Raw genomic sequence first — 24,891 nt, forward strand, 5'->3', positions numbered from 1 at the left:
GCTACTTTTAAGTGGGAAAGGTGTTTGACAAGTGAATCTTCAGCAAAGACAACTACAGCTTTTATTGACTTTTTTGAAAATACGGAGCTAACTCAAAACTACCAAGCTCAACAGCACTTGTAAGCATAAACTAAACCACTATGTGACTGGTACACATTGCGTTATAATTTATTCAATGTTAAACCCAACAGAAGCTGATGGCCAAGCCTAGAGACATTTGAATGCCGTGAAATGCTGAGAAACTTGAAAACCTTTTCCCTCCTTGGACTGGACATAATCCACCTCTGGGCTTTATTCCACTGCACACAAACAAGTATAAATTACCATAACAATTTATAATGGTGTATAAATTTGCAATAGGACCAGTTTCCTTAAACTCTTTCTTCTCACTTGCTGAAACATGACTTTCTGAAGAGTACAGCCACACAAGGAGATGGATGCAGGTTTGTGGTGAATTCAGAGAGCTGGAAGATGGTTCAGTGCTGATTGTCAGTGCGTGGTCATGGCACACAGCTCTGCATGGGCCAATTCCATGAGGAATACCTCCAAACAGCTTGAGACAGCATACCTGTTTGCAGATACAGCAAACTAATTGCATGGAGCCAAATCTCAATGGAAATAATAAGAAGAAAATTTAGAATGTTCCAAACAGTACTCATTTGGGATTCTCAATTAGCTTCACAAACAGTAATTAATTTAGCTTTCTAACTTTCTACAAGATAGAGAATTACTAATGTTCCCATTTTATGGATGAGGATATACACATGCAGAAATGTCTATAAGACACTAACTGGATTTAGCCTATCTTCTCATGGCCTCTTCTCTACTTTATGCTGTCTCCCACCATATCAGGTGATATTCTCCCATTCTTTTCACGCAAAACTGCTGTATTCTGCTGTTTTGGACTAAAGAAGAAATGTTCCAAAGTCTCCTGGGGTTTAACCTAACCGAATTCTGTAGTACTCAGCACAAAACCTGCATTGAATGCCATGACTTGGCTTCCCCTGCACTGGGATAGAAAACGTGTCCAGGTGGGAACCCACTGGATTTAATGTAGCAACCCAACAGTGAAGTTTCCTTAGTGAGGCTCCTGACAAATTTGGCTTTATTTCTTTTGCTAAATCTTGCTGTTACCCAACAGACAATGCTAAAAAAAACCCAAACACAACTGAATTAGATACAAGGAGTGACACTTGCTTGCCTTTGACCTTAGATGCAGGGCATGAAGTGTCAGGGCTCTGAGGGCAGCAATCCAATGTGCTGAGATAACAGGTCCTTCCCTAAAATAAACACCAATCCAGCCATACCAACAGAGCCACTCCTAGCTTTATAATCCCTTTGCCATTTTAAATTGCCAGATGAGTTATTATATTGCAACACAATTAGTATGTCATGAACTCTCAATAGTGCTCAGTAAGAATACAGAGAGACGATGGGAAGGGACAAACAAAAAGGTTAGTGACATTGATAACCAGTCTTAACTGAACTTGACTGACTTGCTTTCTGAAAAGGAAAAACTTTAGATAGCCTCAAAATGTTAAAGATGTTTGTTTTCATTGAGAATTAACTGAATATGGAATGGACTTAGTGACTGCTGAATTTTTAGCTGTTCCACAAGTGCTCAAGCTTAAAACACCTTTGAATGTGAGACAGTCCTGCAGGTAAGACAGGAGGTAGGAGATGTGCTCATCTATTTTTAACTTCATCACAAAGTAGGTTTGTGACTTGGAAAAATTATTTTTCATTGTGTCTTGATTTCCCAGAAAGAAAACAAGGCTTGCAGCTGGTGTCCATGGCAGCTGTGCTGCCGTGAATACAAAGTGGATGAAAAATATTACTACTGGACTGTGTAAGGGGAGATTTCAGACCTGCTTACATTTGTAGCATTTTGGAGGACTACATGAACTGCCAGGCCAAGGGGAACAAGGTCCATAGCAGTGACACTGCTGGGAAAAGGAACCACATCCTGATGTGTTCCTCTCCTGAAACTTACCTCTGCTTTAATTTTCCCAATGTAGGGCTATTAGACAGTCCCCCTGCAAATTTCCTTTACAACATTTCTCTGATGTGAGCCAGCAGCTCATCTGCTTTGTGTCTATTTGTGGCCGGTATGAACTGCGAGGGCTGAAAACACGTCTAGAGGATCTTTCACAATTCCTGGTGATGAGGAGGGCTGCAAGCAGCAAAGCGTGTCACACACATTTGTCAGCTGCAAAGCTGAAACCGATAGCAGGGTACAAATACAGAGCTGTAAGCCTCACCTCTAGCTGACACTTCATGTGTCAGATCATGTTTCTGAGGGCTCCTTTGCCTGCCCCAGAGATAGGTAGAAATGAGTCCCACTGCACCCCAGCAAGGATGTGCTCATGTTATCACACCAGCTGCCTGGGACCAAAAGGCCAGAATAAAGCCAGTGCACAAGAAAGCCCTGCACGAACTATCTGCTGTTCATCAATTCCTAAATACTCACAGTTCTGCATTGGTCAGTTATTACAACTTTGCTATTGCTCCCTGCTTATGGTGTTCCCCAGGCACCTGCACCCAGGAGCCAGCTGTGAAGACAATCCGGGAGGCAAAGTTGAGTGTTGGCCACCAAAACCACATGAGGCAGCTGGGAGCAAGGCTGGTACATGCAAATGCACCATCACTGAAGAGCTACAGACAGCAGTGGCTGCTAAAGAAGGATGAAAGTTGGAGGGGAAGATGTTGTGTACCTTGGAGATGAAACCACCCCCTTCATGTCTTAAATAGGAGGAGAGAGAAGGAAATGTCATCCATCCCTCCCCAACCAAGACCTGATTGGTGAGGGAAGGAAATTCAACCAGCTTTTAAAATCTCTAGAAGATATTACAGTAGTTTACATTCAAGATGTCAGTCAGGCAGTCACACTCATTAGACACCCATGATTAGCCCTCTTCCAACATTAGCAAGAAAAGGATCACAGCTCTTGTGCAAAGTGGTTATGGAGACACCCTTTAATTTCCGTGGACTTGAATGTAAACAGTAATGAAAATCTCCCACTAACTTTCCAGGGAAACTCAATTTGAGTGTGCATGTGTCCTGTGTGTTCCTTTGCCATGTGTAGAGACACAAGGTTGCACTTTCCGTTCCTGACACAAAAGCGATCAGCTCCAGAACCACCATCCCAAGCAGATCCCAACTGCTCACTCCTTGACAAGCTCCTTGGCTTCTTGGGAGCTTTCTTGGTTTGGTTTGGTTTGGTTTGGTTTGGTTTGGTTTGGTTTGGTTTGGTTTTTAAACTCAGCAGCAGTAAGGGAAGGCAAAAACCATTTTTGCATTTGCAAAATAGTTGCGAACAGCAGCAATATCTCCTGCTCCAAAGAAACTCATCACCCCTTGGTGATACCCTGCCCCAGATGGAAATAAGCAGAGGAGGAGAAGGGCTATTCTAGGCTCTGAGCCAAGCCCACAGAAAAGAGAAAGCATGAGGAAAAAAAAAAAATTAAAGACAGAGAAGCTCTGCAAATGAACAGTCAGCATAAACAAAGCCTATCAGCCCAGGCAGAGGCCGAAGCACGACTGCACTAAACAAATCACGGTGGAATCAGCAATTGGCAAAGTAATTGGCATTATTACAGCTGATGGAAAATTTCTGATGCTGCCCATGTTTGCTTTTGAAAAACTATTCAGACATTTAATTGGCTCAGTTCTCATGTAGCTGATTGCTCTTTTTTTCCTTCTGGAGTGTACCAGGCCTGTATCTACAGACAGAAACTTTTGGATGCACTTCCTTGGCTCTGTCCACTGGCCATGAGATGCGGGATAAAGCTTTTCAGTAACTAAAGAATGCAGGAGAAACGTGGAGAGAAACAGGTCTTACTTGGGAATCACTTCAACCCCTGTGTTCCTCCAGTTCTTCATGAGTTCAACCATAGCTTGTAGCAACTACAATACTGTGAATTAGACACAGGGATGAAAATTGCATCTGGTGATGTCACCAAAGGGTGGTTTCAGTGCTTTAGTCACCATGCAGTTAAAATAGCTTTCTCTCTCACACACAAATACTTGTATGAGCACCCTCTGGCATACTTCTCACACTACTTGATAAAAAGTTAATAATGACTGAGTGTCTGTGCACAGGAAACACTTATCCTTCAACTTACTAGACCCTTTGGCCAAAGCATCCTCATCACCTGATTTGAGCCCCCTCTTTGAGAAAATCAGCTGTCCCCCATAGGTCAGGTTACCACAGACAAGGAAATTTCAGAGACTTCAAAGGCTTTCCTCAGCATTTTAAAAAAGCCCTACAAAATTATTCATCTGTGGGAACCAGTCATGTCCTTCGGGTATACAAAACTGGGGAATGGACCTTTTTTAAAACTTTTATCAGAAAGAGAAGCTTGGCTTAGTGCTGAGACAGACATTCAGTTGTTTGTTTTTTTTGTTGTTTGTTTGTTTGTTTGCTTTACCTCCACTCTCTAGGTCTAATCTTAGCACCTTGATCTACGTTTTGGAGTACATCCAGGTCTTGGAGCAGAAAGCTCTTTCTTTGACCAGGTGACGGGTCTGTAGGGCAGTCAAGGCTGTGGAGGAAAGATGCTACTGCCTACTTCCCTCCTTCCACTCCTGCAGTCTATTGAGAGCTGTATGACCGCAGGCTGCCTTAGTGGGAAATGCCACAGTGCCAGTAGCTCTGCAGCTGCATGGAGGGATGGATCCTCAGTCATCAGAGAATATTTTTCAAGTACAGCTTCTCCCTGGAAGCAGTGGGAAAATTTCCAAACCAGGCTGATTGATTCATTCATCAGCTGATTTTACTGGGATATGATCCATTTAGATATACAGCTAATTTCCAAGGAGGAGAGAGCCTGGAGGGGCTCACCTGTCATATCACAGAATCACAGCATCATAGAATGGTTGGGGTTGGAAGGGACCTCTGTAGATCATCCAGTCCAACCCACCTGCTCAAGCAGGGTCACCAGAGCAGATCACACAGGATCGTGTCCAGGCAGGTTTGAATGTCTCAGAGAAAGAGACTCCACAACCTCTCTGGGCAGCCTGGTCCAGAACTTTGGCACCTCAAAGGAAAGAAGTTTCTCCTCATATTCAGACGGAACCTCCTGTGTTTCAGTCTGTGCCCGTTGCCCCTCATCCTATCATTGGGCACCACTGAAAGGAGTCCGGTCCATCCTCTTGACACCCACTCTGGAGATATTTATAAACATTGATGAGATTTCGTTCCTCCATTATTGCAAATCAAAGGCAACTCCACACTGGGATCCTCCCAACACTGAAGGGAGAGGGCGCTTGGCAGCATTGCTCCCAGATATTTTTGGAGCTGCTGGACACTAACCCCTTTGTTTTTTTCTTGAAAGAAAGAAAGAAACAAACAAACAAAACCCACCCTGCAAAACGCTCTAGTGTGTTTTGGCAAAGGACACACCAGAGCATTTGAAGGGACATGGTGGCACTTCAACACCAGCAAATTTGAGAGCAGAAGATGACAAACAGGCAGGTCCAACACAGGGGAGGTCACCTCTGCCTTTCCGCATGCCAAACAGGACTTACAGAAAATCCCACTAGAAAGAACGAACAGGCTATGGCCAGTGACAAAAATGAAAGGAAAACACAGACACCTGCATGCTATTTGTTTTATCTACCAAGTTGTATATTTCCCCTTGCAGTTACCACTTCTGAGTGCTTGACTCCTGTCAGAGAACAGTTGACGGTGCCCCAAGAAGCCAATGGGGAGATGCCCACTCCCTTCCTCCCGATCTGACGCAAGCCTTTAACTCCCATCCTGTATAAGCCTGTCTACAAATGGGAAAAGCTTCCAATTGGAGATGTAGTGCACTCCCAAGATGGGATTTAAGAAGATAAAGGTCTGCTTCCAGCAGCGCTGCTCTGCATCTACAACCAAAGCACCTCAGTGTTTTTTTCTGTTCTCTGAAATGGGTATAGTATCCTGCCCTGCTATGCGAGATGCTGAGATTTACATGCAAAAAGAATATTAAACCTAAGCATTGCCACATAAAGCAAGATGAAGCTATAAAAAGAAGCCAAAATAATGTGGGTGCCATTAAAATCCAGACACTGAGTGCTAGAAGTGGCTTAAATTTGCTGCGGTACTCCTGCTGTTCCCTTTTATTAAGCATGGGGAAATATTGCTTTGCAGATAAACATTGTGATGTGGTAAATGTCCAGAATTTAATGGAGTCCATTATAATTGATGAAAATGCAGCTTTCATTAGTTTGTGAATGCCTTATTCATTTATATTTTCTTAAAAAATCCAGAAAGAATGTTTTCCCTAAGCAAGTGCCAAGAAAGACGGTAAACAACTTTTGCTAATATACCTTCACCTCTTCCCCAAGGCTGTCTCTCCTGCAGAGGTAAGGCTCTTGTTACATATCCACCAGCCTTCTCCACAGTCCTCTTGCAAACCTCTCCCAGTGCGATCCACACAACCCCAGTAACAACTGGCTACAGCTGGATGTGTCGATAGGCACCATGAAGCCTTTTCCCACTGCTGCCTGCCTCTGCCAAGCCCTTTGACTCCCATCTTCACCTTTTACTGTCATATAGTCTTTGTGCCAAGAACAATAGTATGTTTCCTTTATGATGCTCCAACCACAGCAGGGATTTTTATGGACTACCACAATATCACCATCTTAACTGTGAACATGCTGCTGATTAAAGGGGTCACATTGGCAGCAAGGGAATCTATAACATCTTTATTTGTTCTTAGGAAAGATACACCAGGAGTTCAAGTTTCTCTTTCTAGCCTCAGCTTCTCGGTGCTTTGATCCCGACCACCTCTGAGAATAAAAGGGGAATTTAGCTCTTAAATGTGATTCAGTCACTGGGTCTTGGTTAACACTATCCATAAAAGGTTTGGTTTCTTTGTTACACAGAATAAGGTTCAGACCACAGAGCTGAAATAGGAATAGCATGAAAAAGAAAAAAAAAAAAAAAGTGTATTTTTAACTGACATTTACCAGGTAAATAAATGAGTGGCTACTGAGTTTTAATAAAATAATCTACTCTATTGCTCATTCATGAAAAGGGGTGAGAAGGAAGTATTTTGAGGCCACAAAATTTGTAGTTTTTTTTAAACTAGAGAATTAAACATTGTGATATTTCAGCACTAGGAACACCTGCTGACAGCATGATTTCAAAACAGGACATTCTTTAGGCTGCAAGAAAATGGGCACAAAAAAGAGAATCCTGTTATCAAGTAAAATATCTGAAGAATGTTGTCAAGTGTGTTTTTTTTTCTATGACATTTAAAAGCGTCACATCCTTAAATTTGAACAAGCAGATGGCTGCCAGAAACACTCTGAAACCAGCAAGATGCTTGCATTGGACACATCATTTTTAGTGTCTTGACCTCTTGACTGTTACATTGATTTTTATTTCATTTGGTTCTGATCCAAGACAATTTGAGAGGATTTTAAAGTCACCGATGACCCCTGAACTACAATGACGGTATTTTGGGGCATTTTATCTAAAAGAGAAGATAAGGGCAGAAATGGCCATTCATTCACCACCCAATGAAAAAGAAATGTAATGACATCATTTGTGGTTTCAGTTGAAGCAACTGACGTAAGTTGCTGAGGCTCTACAGAGAAGAAATGACAGTGCTGGAAGGAGAAATGTTTTGAAGAGAGTGCAACCATGGCATCTCCTCCTTTTGTTTATAGTACACAGCTACAGCTGATGATAACTTCATCTCTCAACTGATGACATCTTCATCTCTAAATCCATGTTCTTGCACAGCAGGAGAGCTATAAGTCATATATTTGCTCCTGGCTGAGCCAGTCTCCATTTCCTCACTCTGAAAGAGTGTAGAAATGTCATCTTTGATATGAAGTCCAGCCTCAGGAAACATCAGTAGATGCAGAGCCTTGCATTGCCATCTCTCCTGCAACTCAGACTGCTCTGGGCATTCAGACCTGACCTTATTCCATGCCAGTAAGAGATAATACATGGCTCTTTTTCCTCAGGTAGACTTTCCAAAACTTTGTGTTGAGCTTCATCTCCCATGTGCTAAGTGGCTTGCCATGCAGGAGACAAACTAAAGCTCTTGGATGAAGGATAAGGCTGATGAATTTGCTCCTTGGCAGCAAGGAGACCTCTGATGATGTGAGTTAAGGTCACCTGGAACATAAAACTAAGCTGATAACATCATTAAAAAACATCCCAAGGTTGACAGCCTGTGGCACACATGCCTCCTGCTGAGGGGAGGACCCTGGCCACTGTTAGTCATGTTACTTCATATGCTTCGAGAAGTTTCTCAGACACTACATGACAGCTGAATGAATGACCATGTTAGCAGAATGAGTTGCTCCAGGGTCAGATGGCTCCATATCAGAAGCCACATGAGCTGGAGTGCCACTACTCCTCCTACCACCTGGCAAGGCTCCTATGACAGGAGTAACCTGAAGAAAAAGTAGCTTTTGGGTGTCTTTCAGTGATTTCAGTGAGCTTTGTGCGAAGACGTCTTTGTTATTACCAGCCTGTTCCACTCCTACTTTACCATTCCATTCAATAGCCTCTGCAAGGACAGCAGGTCCTGACTACACTGAATCAAGGATGAGGCCACCTTTCCAATGAGGAGAGTGAACTTCTGCAGAAGGTACCATTTCTCCTGATTCGATACTCCTAAGGTGTGTGTAAGGAAAGCTGTTTTCTTCATTCACCCTGGCAGGGGCTCTCATAAGTGCCTTCTAGTTATCTGAAGCTCCTTCTTTTACCATGCCACTATCATCCTGAACCTTTACTCAGCCATTGTGGCATGGTAGAGCCACTCACTTCTTCCAAACACATACATCTCACTGCTTATCCTCATCAAGGTCATGCTCTGCTCACATCCAGGTTAATTTCTCCCCAGTACTCTTATTATTGAAGTATAGCCACTTAACAAAGAAACACTATCAGTGATGGTAGAATCTCAAGTGCAGCTGCTGCTCAGACACAAGAAACAAAAACTATAGTATTCCTATATGAAGAGTACTGTGCCAATTAATTTTGGTGGCACACAGATAAAACATTGACTTAATTTGTCTGGATCTAGTGAAATTTGAAAAGAGCTTATAGGAAGTCATGGCTATGCCTTAGTTAATGAAATTCTGGGCTGCTTCTGGGAAGACTGACAATTGTAAAATCAGTCTGCCAAACTCTTATTCACAGCTTCGTTGTGAAGCCATTATAGATAGAGCAAAGACAGCAAACTCACAGGGGTGTGTTTGAAGGCACACATGGGAATGGGGAGCACCACATTTTCTTCCTCCCAAGCCAACCAAGCAGCCTGGGAAGGCAGGAGAGCAAAGAATTGATGTTCTGGACAGCACACCTCAATGTTTCAGGGCTTTTTTCCTCCCAACCAATAGCTTGAGCCTGAAGACACATTTCATCCAGAAGGTGCTGGAGCACCAGAACAGGTTCCCCAGGGAGGTGCCATGTCCCCAAGCCTGACAGTGTTTGACATTGGACAATGTTGTCAGACACATGGTGTGAACTGTGGGGTTGTTCTGTGCAGGGACAGGAGTTGGACTCAATGATCCTTGTGGGTCCCTTCCATCTCAGGACATTCTATGATTCACCTCTGCAAACAAACCACACAAGCCTTCGCTAATGACATTGCTCATGACGCGTGGAGAAGGCTGTTGGAGGTCTCAAGCCACCTGTCCACAGCCCACCTCATGCTTCCCATGAAGAAGAACACACTGGGATGCTGACTAGTTCAGCCATCAAAGTGTACTGTACTGTTAGAGGAGAGTAACAGAGCTGATGCATCTTGGTTTTACCAGTGCTCTTTGCAGCTGGTTTGCCGCACCAAGCCACAGAAGGCTGAAATGAAACTATACGCATCATGTCTGCAGGTCGCATGTGCCCTGATACCCTTATGTTTATGTTCATGCTCACTACTGCACATGGAAGGAGGGTATGCAGAAAAGATTGGTCCCTGGAGCACAGCACTCTGTAGTGATTTTCAAGCTGGTTGCTCTGCAAGTAAACACTAACGTACTAACAAGTAATGCCTGCAGAGTCTGATGCCTTGATTTCTGCTGTGCCAACTAGTATCAACAGTAATATTGTATTTCCAGGGCATATTCAGCTGACAGAACAATTGATTATTTGGAATGTAGAAGTGCATTGACACTTGATAGCAAACTGGGACAGTGAAACAATAAAGGCACAGTTGTTAACAAGCAACACAGGGCATTGAGTTTTAGTGAAACAACTGGGATATTGCTTCCTTTGTCTAAAATGGAACATCTTTAACATGTCAAAAATATAATTTACTTATCTGACTGACTGAAATACCTGGGGAAAATACCTTCTTCATTGAAATGTACCTATTAAGGTCACGTTTCCAAATATGTGCCAAATTCAATCAATAATTTCATCCTTACTGTGACCAAACACTTGAGGTATTCTTGAAGAAAAAAATGTTGTGTTTGATATGTTTAAACACATATTATATCAGATCACCTTGTGCATGAACAAATTTCAATGAAAGAAAAGATAATGAAACATTATGTTTTTGTTGCAGTAGTCCAGCCAAAGTTGTGGGGTCTTAGTTTGTTTGTTTGTTTGTTTGTGGGGTTTTTTTTCACCTAGGCCTTTGATTCAGTGTGAAAAAGTAGAAAGATATACATATATATATATTTGGATAGGGTGAACATAAAATAAAACTTTCTTTATCAAATAAAGGGTTTACTTATATTTGAAAGTAATAAATCTGTATCCTTCTATGAGCTGTTTTATTATATATATAAGTCTACAGTTGTCTCCTATGGACACATTTAACTATCAACCACCAAGCCATAAAGAGGAAATTATAAAGAACACCAGTCTTATGGCTGGAACCAATTGAAAAAGGAACCTTCCTATGGTGAGAGAGAAATAAATACTTTATGTGAAGAAAAATAACTGGTGGCACTCGCTGTTGCAGGAAAGAACAACTGAATGGCTTAAAACTCTTTTAATTTGAGCTCAGAGAGGCAGAGGAGGTGACTAATAAATATGCAGGAAATGCACCTGTACTATACATAGACTTTTTATGGGATAATATAGCTTTTTCTCTGCTATCAGCATGTTGAACCCTGTAGGCTTAGCTGCCTTAGCAACTATGATTTGGAAAGGTTGGGACCAAGGGAGGATGAATGATCCTCTGATGGTGGCTCCTCTCTGTCTCCCACTGCTGACAAATGGAGTTTAGGGTGATGGAGTCCAGTTTCTCAGTTGGGCCTGAGCCCCTTCCGCCACTAGTAAATTAAACGTGCCCAGAAATATTTCCAGGTATCGAGGCCAACTGGCACAGAACAGTTTGTGTCTCTGCTCACAACTGTGTCTTTCCTTCCCTAATGCAGCAGCTAAATGCAAATGGGTCACTGGGATGAACCCTGATCCATGCTTACAAATGATTTAGGAATTTGATAGTTGTCATGGACCAAAAGCATGCCAAGGACTTGTCTAGCAGTTTGAATATACTCAGTCACACTCTGTGCAAGCAACATTCCCAGACACTGCTTAACTTGCTTAAGACAGATGCAGCCTAAGACACTGGAATGCCAATGTCCTTCTTCCCTCTTTCATGCCCAAGATCACCGCTTTCTAGCAAGGAGAAGGGAGATGTATGACTCTATATTTGGTTATAACAATCATCTTTTGTTAGTTCGTTATATTATTCTTATGCAGTGCGAAACTGGAGATAACCGCAGTCTGCAATCTAAAAATAATTGCAAGGAACAAGATGTTATGTGTTTAAAATTATGAAGAAGTTATACATGGGCAGCTTGACTTCAAAACCAAACCATTGTCCTCTTTTTCCTATCCCACACCACTTTATCACCTGCCTGATGGAAACTACATCTTCAACATTTGCATCTTCAAATTGCATACCCCTGAAAAAGCATCCCAGCTCAAGTAGTTGCCATGTGCTCTAACCACGCTACCTTGGAGAATCGTCAGAAGTCCTACATGAACTTATTTGTTGAGCTGCCCAAGGCAAACCAAGACAGTTTTCATGGGTGTCTATGAGCTACAAGAAGCTGAATGCAACCACTTTGAGAACTGACTATATCACAGCAGGGACCATCTGGCAGAAGGCACAGCAGCATTAATGCAATCTCACACCAAAAGGGAGGATCTGGGTATGGTGTTGCCTGAGCCCGCGCACCCCCCTACACCCTACAGGGGCCCAAGCACTACAAGGCAGTGGAGGGAGGCAGAGAAAATGTTTTGTATTTACATCCTCTTCACCACACACACCACAAAGACTTCTTAGTGGAGAGGTTTCAAATCTCTCATCAGAAGCTTTCAGTCTTAGATGGAAGTGTTCAGAGGAACCTATCCCTTTGAATGGTTCTACTTGTGATGCCTGCAGCACTTGTCCCTGGACACGATCCATGCAGTCACTGCCTTGTGGTTTGTAAATGGAGCTTGGGAAGGAGGACCTTATCATTGTGAGATGGCTGTATTTCAGCAATGGCAATTTCTTAGTGAACAGACAGCCGCAAGGCTGCCATGCACCCTTCGCAGTGCCTGCTTTTCCCAAAGAAAAGGTGGTGGAGACTGGTGTCAGACAGCTGGAGCTGTCTCCCAGCGCCTGTTTGGACACCTCTGTGGCCCTGGCAGCTGCAGTGAAAAGAACTCTGTGGGCTCACAGCCTTGACGTTTCACAGCAGTTCCCTGACTTGGGAAACTATAATGCCAGGAAGACGGAGGATGACTTAATGCCAGCAGAATCTAATACCTTATGATCCTATGATCTAGTGCAAAAGGCAGGAGGAGTGGGAAGCCCAGCAGGCACCTGATTGAAGAGGCTGAGGGAGACAAGAGGAGACAGTGTCCTGCTGTGCATTTCCTCCACCTCCATAACCTTCTCATTTTCAAAGAGTTTCCATAGGGCTGTGGCAGCTATTGTTCTCCAGACCTGGTGCATCAGCATCCCCACTACACTGACAGCAGCTTGATATTCTCACACTGTCGGCCCTTCTCCCTCTTCCTATCAAGATAATAAGCAGCTGGTTTGGCTTCAAGGGGAAAAAAAGATGTGTAAACTCAGATACCCCTGTACTAACACGTACAGGGCTGTGTTATATACTTCATAACCAACATGGGCTACCCGGGCATCTGCTCGTGCTCAGACAGACACAAGTGCATTTACATCAGACATCAAAAACATGTGTCCATCCTTTCTTCCTTCTAAAAGTGGTCATAGCAGCCAGATCAAACTTCGGCACAATGGTTACTAATGCGCAGAGTCAGAAATGAATGAGAGTTCCTTTATGCCTAGTTATTAAGGAGGCTGAAAATACACATATGCCATTAAGATAAAAAGGAGGCTAATATAAACCCACAGCAAAGTTTAGGGAGTAATCCTGTGCAGGCAGATAGGTAAGATCAATGTGAAAGTTCTTCTTGTTTCTGTTTGGCTCCTTAAAAATGAAAATACTATCAGAGCTACACATTTTTTTTAAAACCTGCATTTTTTCCTAAAAAACTTTGAAATAAATTTAAGCATCACTGCCATTATCTCAGAAATGACACAGAGACATTTCCATGTGAATGTATCCCTTCACAGCCAGATATCCATGGTCACCATGTGCGTACCTTTGATTCGGGGATTGAGTTCCCCTGTGGTCCAAGGACTCAGGGTCCATTTTGTGCAGATCTTTCTGCCAAATGGGGTTATTAGTGACTAGAAATACTGCAAGGTCACCCAAAGCCTTTACAGAAACAGGAGGGTAGGAGTACATTAGGGAAAAACGGTAAGCCATAATATCCAACTATAGTTGGCAAATCTGGGCATATTTGGGTTGCCTATACTAGTTTATCACTCTCTTGTTTTCAAATGATTGTCATGGCCCCAATGATTAACCACCTGAGTATACAGAAGAAGGATATTCACAGGAAGGATCTCATGATAAAAAGGCTATTCCTGGCCCTTTTTCCATCACATCATAATCTGTCCACTAATATGGCTTGAGATCTCAGCTGATCAAAAGGTCATAAGATGCTACCGCTAAGTATCACTCTGTCTCTGCTCAGCCGCAGGCATTTTAACTCCATGCAGCAGGCTGAGGAAAGCAATAGCAAAGCCTTCAAATATGTTTGTATAATAGATGAAGTCTTTGCTGTGTGGCATTTGTCTTCCTTCAGGGAGTGACACCTGATAAATAAATCTCTAGTTCCCAGTGAATTTAAATAAAATAAAGGCAAATCATATCCCTGCACATTGTAGATATTTAACTGCATAGAATGTTAGAGTTCTCACTCTCCCAACATTCCTTTTGCTACAAAAGCTATAAACTGCTGATCAGCCTCAAATTCTGACAAAATCAAGGGGCCCAAATCTCTGAGAACATTATGAAGAGCATGGTGATAACACAGGAGGGACTGAAAGATACATCACTTATTTAGACTAATTAAATGGTAAAATTTACCTTTTTTTTTTTTTTTTTTAAGCTAACAAAAAGCAAAACCCAAAAAAAGTGGGATTATTAGCATATCAATAGGAACCATGAAGTGAAAAGGGAGAGAAATCAATTAAACGGGGTGGTGGGTTTCACAGTGAATAACTCTAGGGCAGACAATTTTCAGACATCCTGGGATAAATAAAACATCGAACAACCTCCAACCCAACACCACCACACTGTCCAGCTGGTCACCACTGTACTGCGGTGTGACAGTGTCAGTGGGTCCATTGGTCCTGCACTGTGCCTGTCCCTGGACACCAGTCATCACCTCCAGCAGCTTCTCTGGCCATCCTGTGTCCAAGCAATTGAAAACAGGCAAACCACAAATCGCTGCCCAAAACAGCAGGGAGAGAGGATACCACTGCCAACAATGACCTGTCATCTGAGGCCCTCGTCTAGCAGGTCTGCAGGGCTATTTTCTGTGAGCATTAACATTGGAAAAAAACACTAGTTTGCATCTTCAACACACCTGAAGAGTTATCATAACCAAATTAAACCCCTCAGCATTTGCCAGACTATCCACCCACTCCCTGGCTCTTTAGATGCACCAGGACAAACATACAGTTCTTTTAACTACAACTGGCAGTCATTTTGCTCCTCTCCATGCTTTCAAAGCCGAGAACCATCAAAGATTAGCAGAAAAAAATCATTACTATTTTTCCCTAAGAAGCAGCACTGGTAATAGGCTTCAGAAAAAATTGTCCTAAATGCAAGTGATAAGCGTAGGCTGTGTGAAGGCTGACGGGTCTGATTATAATTATCACTGCAATGGGACCAGCACTAACCTCCCTTATGGAAGGCAATGACAATTTCTGGAAGGGAATATGCAAGTGAATTGTAATAAACAACATCACTGTAAGTGGACCTGTCTTTCACTAGGACAGTAAATAAGGGTCTGATTTAGGAAAAAAAAAAAAAAAAGGTAAAAAAACCCCACAAAAACAAATACACAAATACACAAACAAGCAAATAAAACCACCACAACCCACAACCTTGAGCACTTAATCAAGTTCATCCCAATAGAAAATGACACTCAATCATACACTTAAGTTTCACTGACTTCAGGATGATGGAAGTAAAAGAATGAAGTGGGACACTGGAAGCATGGAATGGAGTCATGGATGCAAGAGGTGTTTGGAAACAGAGGATATCTTCTGAAATCATACTTAAAGAACGTGGTCTGCAACACAACATGAACAGAGAGGCCCGGAGGGCACGTTAGTCCAGACCAAGCTAAACATTCAAAGCTAAGACACAACTCAGGCAGCCTTGTATCAACCTTTCCCCCTTCTTCATATCCTACCAGGAATAAAGCCAAATAGAACCAACAGAAAGCTCTTCAAATTCCATCTATACATTGACTCAAATACCACAACATTGCTTTTCAACAGCATTTTGAGGTAGATATGGTAGGTAGTATTCCTTCAAAATCAGCCTATCCTAACCTTTTTTGTGCTTTTTCTTAGCCTACAGGTTGGTTTGTCATTTCTCATTCCATTTCCACTGGAAACTCAGAAACAGAGAAGCTTGGACAATCTGGAATAAGAGTAGCAGTACAGTAGCTTTTTATGTCTAAACAAAGGGAAATAGATATTATCTTCTTAACAGTGGGCTATAACTGCAGAGGTGTTGAAGAGGAGAGCCTTGGAGTCAAAGGCAGTTCTAGGAGTTTCATTCTCATTATATCTCAATGGAGTGAAGCAAATAAATTGCACAAGGAGACATATGGAAGCTCACTACGCAAATGGCCTATTTAAGGCTCTTACTTCCTAATTAGGTCCTGGTGTCAGGAGGTTGGTAACAATTATTCACACATAGATCATTTAGATGCAATATAAACTGTTCTAAAACCCAAACCATCATAATAGCATGCATTAAAAAGAAGCCCTGTTTAGCTTTATCTTTTTAGACTCTTTTGCTTAGTGCTTAGAATATCAGTTTCTGTGCTACACGCATCCTAAATTTCTTGTCCAACACAGCAATAATGGGTTTGAAAGGGGAAAAGGAAGAAACAAAATTCTTCACAGCCATAATGCCTTGTTCTTACCTTGTTCACAGATTTCGTCACTGGACTCTGCACAACGAACCCACACTCTCTTCCCAAATTCTTCATCTGATTCTGTGGCGTTTCCCAGAGCAAAGAGAAAAGAGAGAACCTTGATTGTGGGAACGACTGTGCAGAAAATGGTCACAAGCATCTAAAGTTTCACTCTGCCCTCCTCCATTTCATTACATCTTTCTGTGTGCCCACCACCACCTGCCAGCTGGGGCCCTCTGTGAACCTGCTTCCGGGGTTCACTCTTGGCCCCACTCCATTTTGGAAGGCCCCTCAAGTTTCTCCTGAACCCAGCCAGCTGAGCAGGTTGATGCTCTCAAGTAGCCCTGGTAAGCATGGGAGCACCATGTGGCCATCATGGTTTTCCCCAGCAGCCACCGGGCATGCAACAAGCCATGGTGGCAGGGAGTAGAGCTGTGGATTCTTATGACAATCCATGTTGGAAAGGCTTGGGAAGCAGGAAGGTGTCAAAGGATGCCAACCCATCTGTTTTGCTTACGAATTAAAACAGGAAGCTGAAGCCAAGGATTACCACACTGCAAAACCATTTAAAACAGGGTAATTGCTTGTGATTCAACATTGTGACTGTGTTGAACATGCTCTGCCCTGTGCTTCTGCACCTCTGGTACTAAACAGAGATATTCTTCTCCCCTTCTTCTCTTCCTGCCTCCTTTCCCATCTTTGTCAACCTCTCCAGCCCTTCACACAAAGGTGAAATATTTTACATTTTCACCTGTAGTAATGCAGATCAGAGAGTGTTTGCTTTGCTTTTCACTGATTTTGCCCAAGGCATCCTTTTAAGCGGCAGCCTGTGCAAAGATAATAGGTGGCACGATTTTCTGTAACTGGAATCAGCAACAAATCAGCCATCTGCCACTCCAGGGGTCTGAGATTAACCCAGCTACTGGACCGTGACTGCAGAGCATTTGCACATTTAGATTACAAAAATGTAAGGTTACCGGTCCAAAAAATAAAAAAAAAAACCCTAAGAGTGGGGAAGTTGTGGGGAGAAGGGGTGGAAGATAACCTTGGAAGACACCTCCAGATTGAACCTTCCAGACACAAGTCATCTCGCAACAACTCTGAGCAGACATTCATCATTATAAAGTATAAAAAGGACGAAGGATTTGAAGGAAGTAACTTGAGGTTCATGAGACATTGTTTCAGTGAAATACATCCAAAGACACCCATTTGATACAAAGACACATTCAGCTGCCTTGTCTATGCCTTGCAATGGTCCTTGGGGAGTATGACCAAGCTGTCCAGCTGGCTTACTTGGACCACTGGGAATATACGAGAGTAACATTTTTGCCCCAAGGTGGATGAGACACATTACACAAGCTCCCTTACTCCAGAGCATTGTCAAGATACTGAGGAAATGAAAGAGGCCTGCATTCTGAAATATCAAGGCTTAGGAAGGTCTCTTCATTTGCTGTCCTCAGTTTACCTTCCTGAATAACAAACACCATACTGCTACTTCACAGACACGGATGTTGTCATTCCATATTAACATTTGTCAATATCTTTGGGATACTTGCTATAAATCTGGTGGGAAATGTTATTTGGTAACTGAAGTATTAAGAGGTTTAAATCACTAGTAAGCAGAAGCTGGCTCTGCATCTAAAAGCATGAGCCGTGCTCTGTGCAGGTGTATGGTGGGCTAGGACAGTCACCAGGGTCTCATCTGCTCACTTTGATGTGGGCTTCAATCCCCACTCCTGCCATTTGCTTTTGTAGGTTGGAATCCCGTAGTCAGGGATTTCAGGTTAAAAAGAGGAGGTTGTGCCCAAAGAAAGAGGTGCAGCTGCAGCCAAAAGTATCAGCCAGGACTCGAGACAACAGCATCTCCTCTGTGTAAGCCCAAGTTGAGCTGCAGCAATTGGTGGTTGAAGGCACAGCTTAGAGCAAAGGAGACATGCTATTCCATACAAAACCTGATAACACCACCTCAGAAATTAGTGCACCTCCTAGCAACATTAACTGGGGACTGAGCTTTCCATCCTCTGCAGAGGAAGGACTGTGGATCTGCACGGAGCTGTGAGATGGTGAGGACAGCAGGCTGGATGACACCTTTGAGTGTCCCTAAATTCCCCACTATTTATCACAGTATATCCAAAAGGCATAGCTTGGGCAGAATTAGATGCTCTAAAACCAAACCTATGTGTCTAAAACCAAATGTGAGGTTTGAAGTGGTTTGGATTTATACTAGGGCATGGTTTTCAGGTGAGAGTGAGGTCATGGGCATCATCCCATGCCTGGGACTTCAAACTGGGCCAAGCTAACAACCCAACAACCCACAAGCTGCTGAGATGAAGCAAGTTAATGAGCCTCTTCCCATGCTTTAGAAAGGTCTCCTTGACCTTGACCTGCTGGCTGTGTGAGTGCAACAACTGCTGTTAAAACAGGATTTGGACCCACTTTCAAACCCAAAGGCAGGAGTTTTCCCTTTCTTCCATCTCCACTTTTTCTAAAGCCAACCTAAAACTTCATGTCCAAGTGTCAGAATGCTCCAGAAAGAAGCATATGTGTGTGTGTGTGTGTGTGTGTGTGTGTATGGGGGGGGAAATATTTGCATTGAGCTTCAATTATTGCATTGCCACAAGAATGCTTGTGCTAATAATTTTTAAAAGGTTTAAAAGAAATTAAACCCCCATTAAATAAAAAAATAAAAAAAGAAAAAGGTACTTTTCTGTACCTTTTCCCTCCTGTGAATGGAGGGAGGCTTTGCAGGAAGGGTTTTTGCCATAGAAGCACTGACACTGCATTAACCAAATGCTCAGCTGAGCTGCAGAGCTGCCTTGAAGTTGCCTTGTACCCTAGCAAACGTGAAGCGGAGGAAAACACCGATGTAGGCGATGCTGCACCTTGCAGTGATTTGCGTGTCCTACAAGTAACCTTGCATCAGGATACAGAGCTATGAGAGCAGCCTTATGGGTACGGAGAGGGGAGGAGGAGGATAGCGAGCAGGAGGGGAAGGAGTAGTAACAGGAAAACAATCAGAAAATTCCCTGGGAATCAATTCTTCTCTTCTTCCTTAGGAAAACAAACAAACAAACAAAATCTCTGCCCAATATGGAGATGAGCACACTTGCTCTGTCTCTGTTTATAATCCATTCCGGCAAGCATCATAACAGACACACATGGGCTAGAGACCGGCTGCAAGCAGAGCATTTCTGCCTGGCACTTTCAAGAGGTGCAAGGGGCTGCCCCTCTTCTGCTTCCTCTCCACCCCAAGTCCCCAGCAAGGGTCTGCTCTTTTTCCTAGGATCTCTAAGTACCGCTTAGGGCAGACGATGGCGGAGAAGAGAGTCGTATTTAAGAGGCGAAGGGGAAGCAGAGAGGCGGGAGAACACCCCTGAGCCTGGCTAGCGGCCCCCTGGCCACAGCCATTCTCATTCCCGGCACGTTTCGCTGCTCTCCAGCACAGCCCGGCTTCGAAATATTAGTGTGGCGCAGAGTGCCATTTTCGAGCCGCTGCGGCTCCTTCTTGGCACCAGTTCAGCTTTTTGTCTTGCCTTCTCCTCCGAGTGCCCAGCAGAGGGGAGGAGGGAAGAAAGGAAGAAAATAAAGCCCTGCTGCTTCGCTGCCGAGGCCGTCAGCCTCCTCCAGTGCACCCGCCCTGCCTGCAGCACCCCGCACCCTCACAGCCCACTCCCAACAGAACCCACTTGGCAAACATAAATCTCTTCCCACCTCCGCAGTAGCCAGTTCACAGCCTCCTTCCCCCACCTCCCACCACCCTTTTTTTCATCGCTTTCTCCTTTGTACTCCTCTAAATTTTTCCAGCCAAGCGTTACAACCTTCCACCCGCACTTTCTTCTTCATCCTCATCCTTTCCACCTCCTCCCTTCACATCAGGAAAGAAAAAGAATGGTGCCACGGTTGCACTGGCATCTCCTCGGAGTGGAGAGTTGCTGCACCCACAGCACGCCAGACAGGTCCAGCTCACAGCTGCCCAAGCGCAGGCGAGCTGCAGCGCTCATGGGCATACACGCACAAATACACGCACATGTCACCGGGCAGGACAGACTCCCTTTGCATCCCTTGGCATTGCTGCAAATACAAAGTTCCTGCAAGCCTGCGTTTGGCAACCGAGTTTCTCCTCCTGCCTGTGGGTCGGGAGAAAAACAAGAGGCAGAATAATGAGGGAGGGAGGGTGTATTTTTTTAAGCAACCCAAACATGGCACTGAGTTCTTCCACCAACAACTTCTCAGCCTGCTGTGCTGGCAACCAGCTGCTGGTTCCAGCCTGGCACAAGCTTTGATTTGTTTTTCTCTCCTCTTAAATGCCCTCCTCCCAGATATTTATTCCTCCTTTTTTTTTTTTTTCTTTTTAGTGTTTTTTTTCCCCTTTTCCCTCTTAGCTTGGCCATAGAGCTCCCTTCCTCTCCCACCCACAAATCCAAAACTGCGTGTGTGGGAAGGAACACCAGAGAGAGTAAAACGTGAGGTAGCACTCAGTGGACAAAGAAGGGGGGGGGGAAAAAACATATGTATACACAACATATGTATGCTTTTCTCTGAGGAAGAAGGAGAGAGTGAGAAATATCCTAAAATAGACAACACGACCCTTGTGCATGCCAGGACATGCAAGTTCTAGCCCCTTCCACAAAGGAAGGAGACAGGTTTGGTTGGGAGGTGCAAAAAGGTTGAGACAAAATGCGCGTTCTCCGTGGAAAGAACCCGAGAGACACAACTTTCAGCCAGTGACATGACTCCAAATAAACTGGAGTTTGAAACACTGACATATGCATGACAGAGATAAAGTGGTGTAAATTGCACCTTGTCTGGAGCCTGGAGGAAAGAGATTTGGAGAAAAAAAATATAATAATGTTGAGGCTTATGCTGTGGATGGTTTGGGAGGGGCATGGGAAGAAAGAAGATGCGCCAAGGATTTTAGCATGGAGGCTTGAGTGCATTAAGCTGCAAAGCAAAGCCAGAGACACAGAACAGGGGTCGACCCCATAAGCAGCAACTCGTGCCCATGGGGTTTTTTATGAGTGTGGTTGGACCCCTTTAACCACTGAAACACATCAGGAGGGACTCCTTGGAAGCTGCAGGAGTTAGAGGGTGGTGAAACAAATGGACAGCTGATGTGTCTCAGGACTGATGTCTCCGCTCCCTCTGGACAACAAATCCTTCGGGAGCCCTGGCAAAAGTGCCAGCAAAAGGCTGGTTTTCACTGAACATGCACTGGCCACCCCAAGGAATAGAAGAGAAGTCAGCTGAAAAGCAGGGTAGCTGAGATACACTGGGAGATAGACAGTCAGCATGCTCAGGATGGTACAGAAAAAACAGCAGTGTCCTGAGTAGCTGCCTAATATGTACCTTGGCAAAATCTCACCTGGCTGCAGATGAAGCAGAAATCACAGGCTGGAATCATAAACCCCTCAGTTGGTCTGACTTTTGCTTTCCTGGCCTGCACGTATATCGCAGGAGGAAAGCGGAGGGCTGAATGACATCTTCTAGCTGCCAGGAGCCACATGGAGGAGCTGGTCCTTTGGCCACCACCAGCTGCTGCTTGTGAGGCAGCTGATGGGCAGGCACTGAAGTGGACTTAAAATAAAGAGATGCCCTGCTGTGACTGCACTCATTAAGGGATGTATGAGTTTGCATAATTAAACCTAAAGGCCTATGCCCTTAGGAGCACCTCTGCCACTGGGATGCGACCCCTGTGCAAGGTACACATTGGAGCTTTGTCCTGGCCACTGCAGCACAGCTGGGGATATCTGGGTTGGATGGAGAAATATCCAGGTTGGGCCACCAAATGCTCTCTTCTGAACTGTGACTTCACTGCCCAGGTCCTTTGCATAAGGATGTCATCCAGCACTGGCAATGGCTCCTCCCAGCCCCTGTTTCCAATGTCATCTGGTGTACACCCAAATCCTCTCTTCCAGCTGGTATACACATCAGTGTTTTGTCTTTGCTAATCCTTGGGTTGAGGGTGGGTTTCTGCCCTACCATCCAGCACTGAGAAACCAGGGCTGGCATTTGGCAAGACAGACTGGGTCCCTCATGTGTGCCCATGGCAAAGCAGACCCTAAACCCTCAGTCAGAGACACCTGCAGAGAAACATCTCCCCTGGAGGTACCATTGAAATGGCTTCCAGGCAGAGGCACTATCCAGCTTTGAATCAAATAAATGATAGTACAGACTATCAAGTTCTCAGATGCAAAGTAGAGTGAGAAAGAATATTTTAACATTCTCTTTCTAAGCACATTAACTCTTGGCAGGCACAATTGTTCAGGTTTTCGGAGCTGAAAATTTCACACAGTAAGCAGCACGTTGAGTCCACATGCTTCGTCTGCAGTTTCAACAACTCTAAAATCCACATTTTCCCTACACTATATCCCCCCAGTGCAGCCAGCATTCAAATATTATGTTGTTCTGGGAGTTACATCAGTAAACATATACTCTGTGGTGATCCTTCCTAGGGAAAAAAACCCCTCCACTTTGCCACTGTAAGCTCACAACAGACAGTGCCTAAAGATTTTTATCAACTGGCTTCTGATGCTTTTCTTCCCAGGGTGAGCAAGCACTTTGTATCAATCTGGCTTACTTTAGTGCAGTGACCCAGTGCCATGCTCTGCTGCAGAAAGTTCAGGTCCCAGCTGCGGGGCTAAACTCTTGCTGACACCGAGCTGATTTCTCTGCCTCTGTCACCCACGCTGCCAGGGAGTTGGGGGGTATGACAATGTTGGGTTTTGTTTGTTTGTTTGTTTTTCCCAGGCTGGAAAAGAAAGAAAGCAATCATGCAAAATACAGAGAAAATGTGGCAAAGGAGAAGGGGGAAGAAAGCAATCCTAACAATTGAGGTAAGGTTGAGAAGAGGAAATCCTTCAGGTAACATGGAGAACTTCTGTTTCTTCACCAAGGAGAAAAATCTTGCTCAAGAGGCAATTAAAATGTTACAGGCAAGGAAAAGCTTTCAGGATGCCTTGAAGAACTTGTTTGTGTGTGCAAGTGCACGGAGAGAGATGCAAGGGGGGAAATCACTACTAGTGATGGGTGAACTACAAAAGGTTGGGTAGTTTGGTTTGGATAAAGATCCTTACATGCAGATGCTTATCTAAAGCCCTCAGTCTTTGGAACAGGGCTGGGAATGTCTTAAGAACAGACCCTTCTTGCATGATTTCCAGTATCTCTCCAAACAGCCAACCATGCCAAAAATACCACAAAAACAGCTTCTTTTCATCTTCTTTTATACAGCGTTTTGGCTCTTCTGCTTCTGGTTCCAACTAAAACCTAAAACCGCAAAGTCTTTGACTGGAAGGTTGGACTGTGCTTATTTAATTTCAGGCCATCCTGGTTCTCATGACAGCACACATACAAGGAAAATAAGAAAAAGTGGTGTTGTGATTCTATGGAAAACTTTAAAAGAAAAGAAGGCTTCCTGAAAATTAGGAGAAAAACAAGCTGCCTTCCCTAAGAGAGGAGTGCAAGCCCCAATTTCTCCCACTTTAAGCAAACTAGTTTGTAAATTCACAGAATGATAGAATAGTTTGGGTTGGAAGGGACCTTTGAAGGTCTTACTTATCTGTGAGCTGGCTAGTCTTCTAGATAACATGCAAGATCACAGCATTTCTGGTTCAAAAGCGCCTGTTAGCCTTGTGTGGTTATTAGTCAGTGAATAGTACTGTACCAATAAACAAAATAAGGACTTTGAAAAGACTCTTGTTTCCCTACCCAATCTGGAAACTCATCATAATGGCAGCAGCCTTAATTTGACAGAGAAGGAAGAAAGAAAACAGTTTGAACATAATATAGTGCCCTCCAGTTTTCTTAAATCAGAGGGTAATTGATGTAAAATAGCCCAGGTATGGTGCTGTTCGGATGAAAGTGGTGTGTTTTGCTTAAGTCCCCTGGACAAACAGGGCTGTCGCAGGGCTGGTTTTGATCTCTGGTGAGATTTACATGAGGACATCTCAAGTAATCTTGCTCAGTGTGTAAATGAGACCAGAATCTGGCCAGTATGCTTTGTAAGGCTGCTACCAGATATCCCATCTCCCTAGATTATTCACTTCAGGAAGGTTAAAAGCACATATATTCACTTTACATGTACTGAAGAATGAGTGTTTTGGTCTTAAAGACCAGATAATGTCCTTCTTAAATGATCACAGTATCACAGTATGTTTGGGATTGGAAGGGACCTCAAAAGATCATCTAGTCCAATCCCCCAAATGATTTCCTGTAGTATTTTTTCCTGCTTTTCCTATTATTTATTAATTACTCAAGCAATGATCTTCAGCTTATCCAAGTGGTTTGGAGACCAAAACTCAGGTTTTCAGCTGGTAAAGTTAGGATAATTCAATCCAAGCCAACAGAAATGATGGATGAGGTCAGTGGAAAAGGTGTGAACCAAGAGTTTATACCACACAGGCTTCCAA

General features: G+C 43.7%; 1 protein-coding gene across 14 annotated transcripts in view; it reads right to left on the minus strand.

The window, feature by feature from the left end:
- SETBP1 (SET binding protein 1) overlaps positions 1 to 24,891 on the minus strand; it is a 266,895-nt gene that overhangs the window by 130,945 nt on the left and 111,059 nt on the right. For 8 of the 14 annotated variants that reach the window (XM_065046913.1, XM_065046911.1, XM_065046909.1 and 5 more), the window contains 2 exons: positions 16,496 to 16,567; positions 15,509 to 15,628 (listed from right to left, as the gene is read on the minus strand). The exons of 2 other annotated variants lie outside the window; for them this stretch is intronic. In XM_065046913.1, the coding sequence (XP_064902985.1) occupies positions 15,509 to 15,628; positions 16,496 to 16,567 (192 nt within the window). The remainder of the gene's footprint in view (positions 1 to 15,508; positions 15,629 to 16,495; positions 16,568 to 24,891) is intronic. 4 more of the 14 variants (XM_065046915.1, XM_065046912.1, XM_065046919.1 and 1 more) reach the window with 1 other exon arrangement.

This window comes from Columba livia, chromosome Z (genome assembly GCF_036013475.1).
Source record: "Columba livia isolate bColLiv1 breed racing homer chromosome Z, bColLiv1.pat.W.v2, whole genome shotgun sequence".
In the NCBI taxonomy this organism is placed as follows: Eukaryota; Metazoa; Chordata; class Aves; order Columbiformes; family Columbidae; genus Columba; species Columba livia.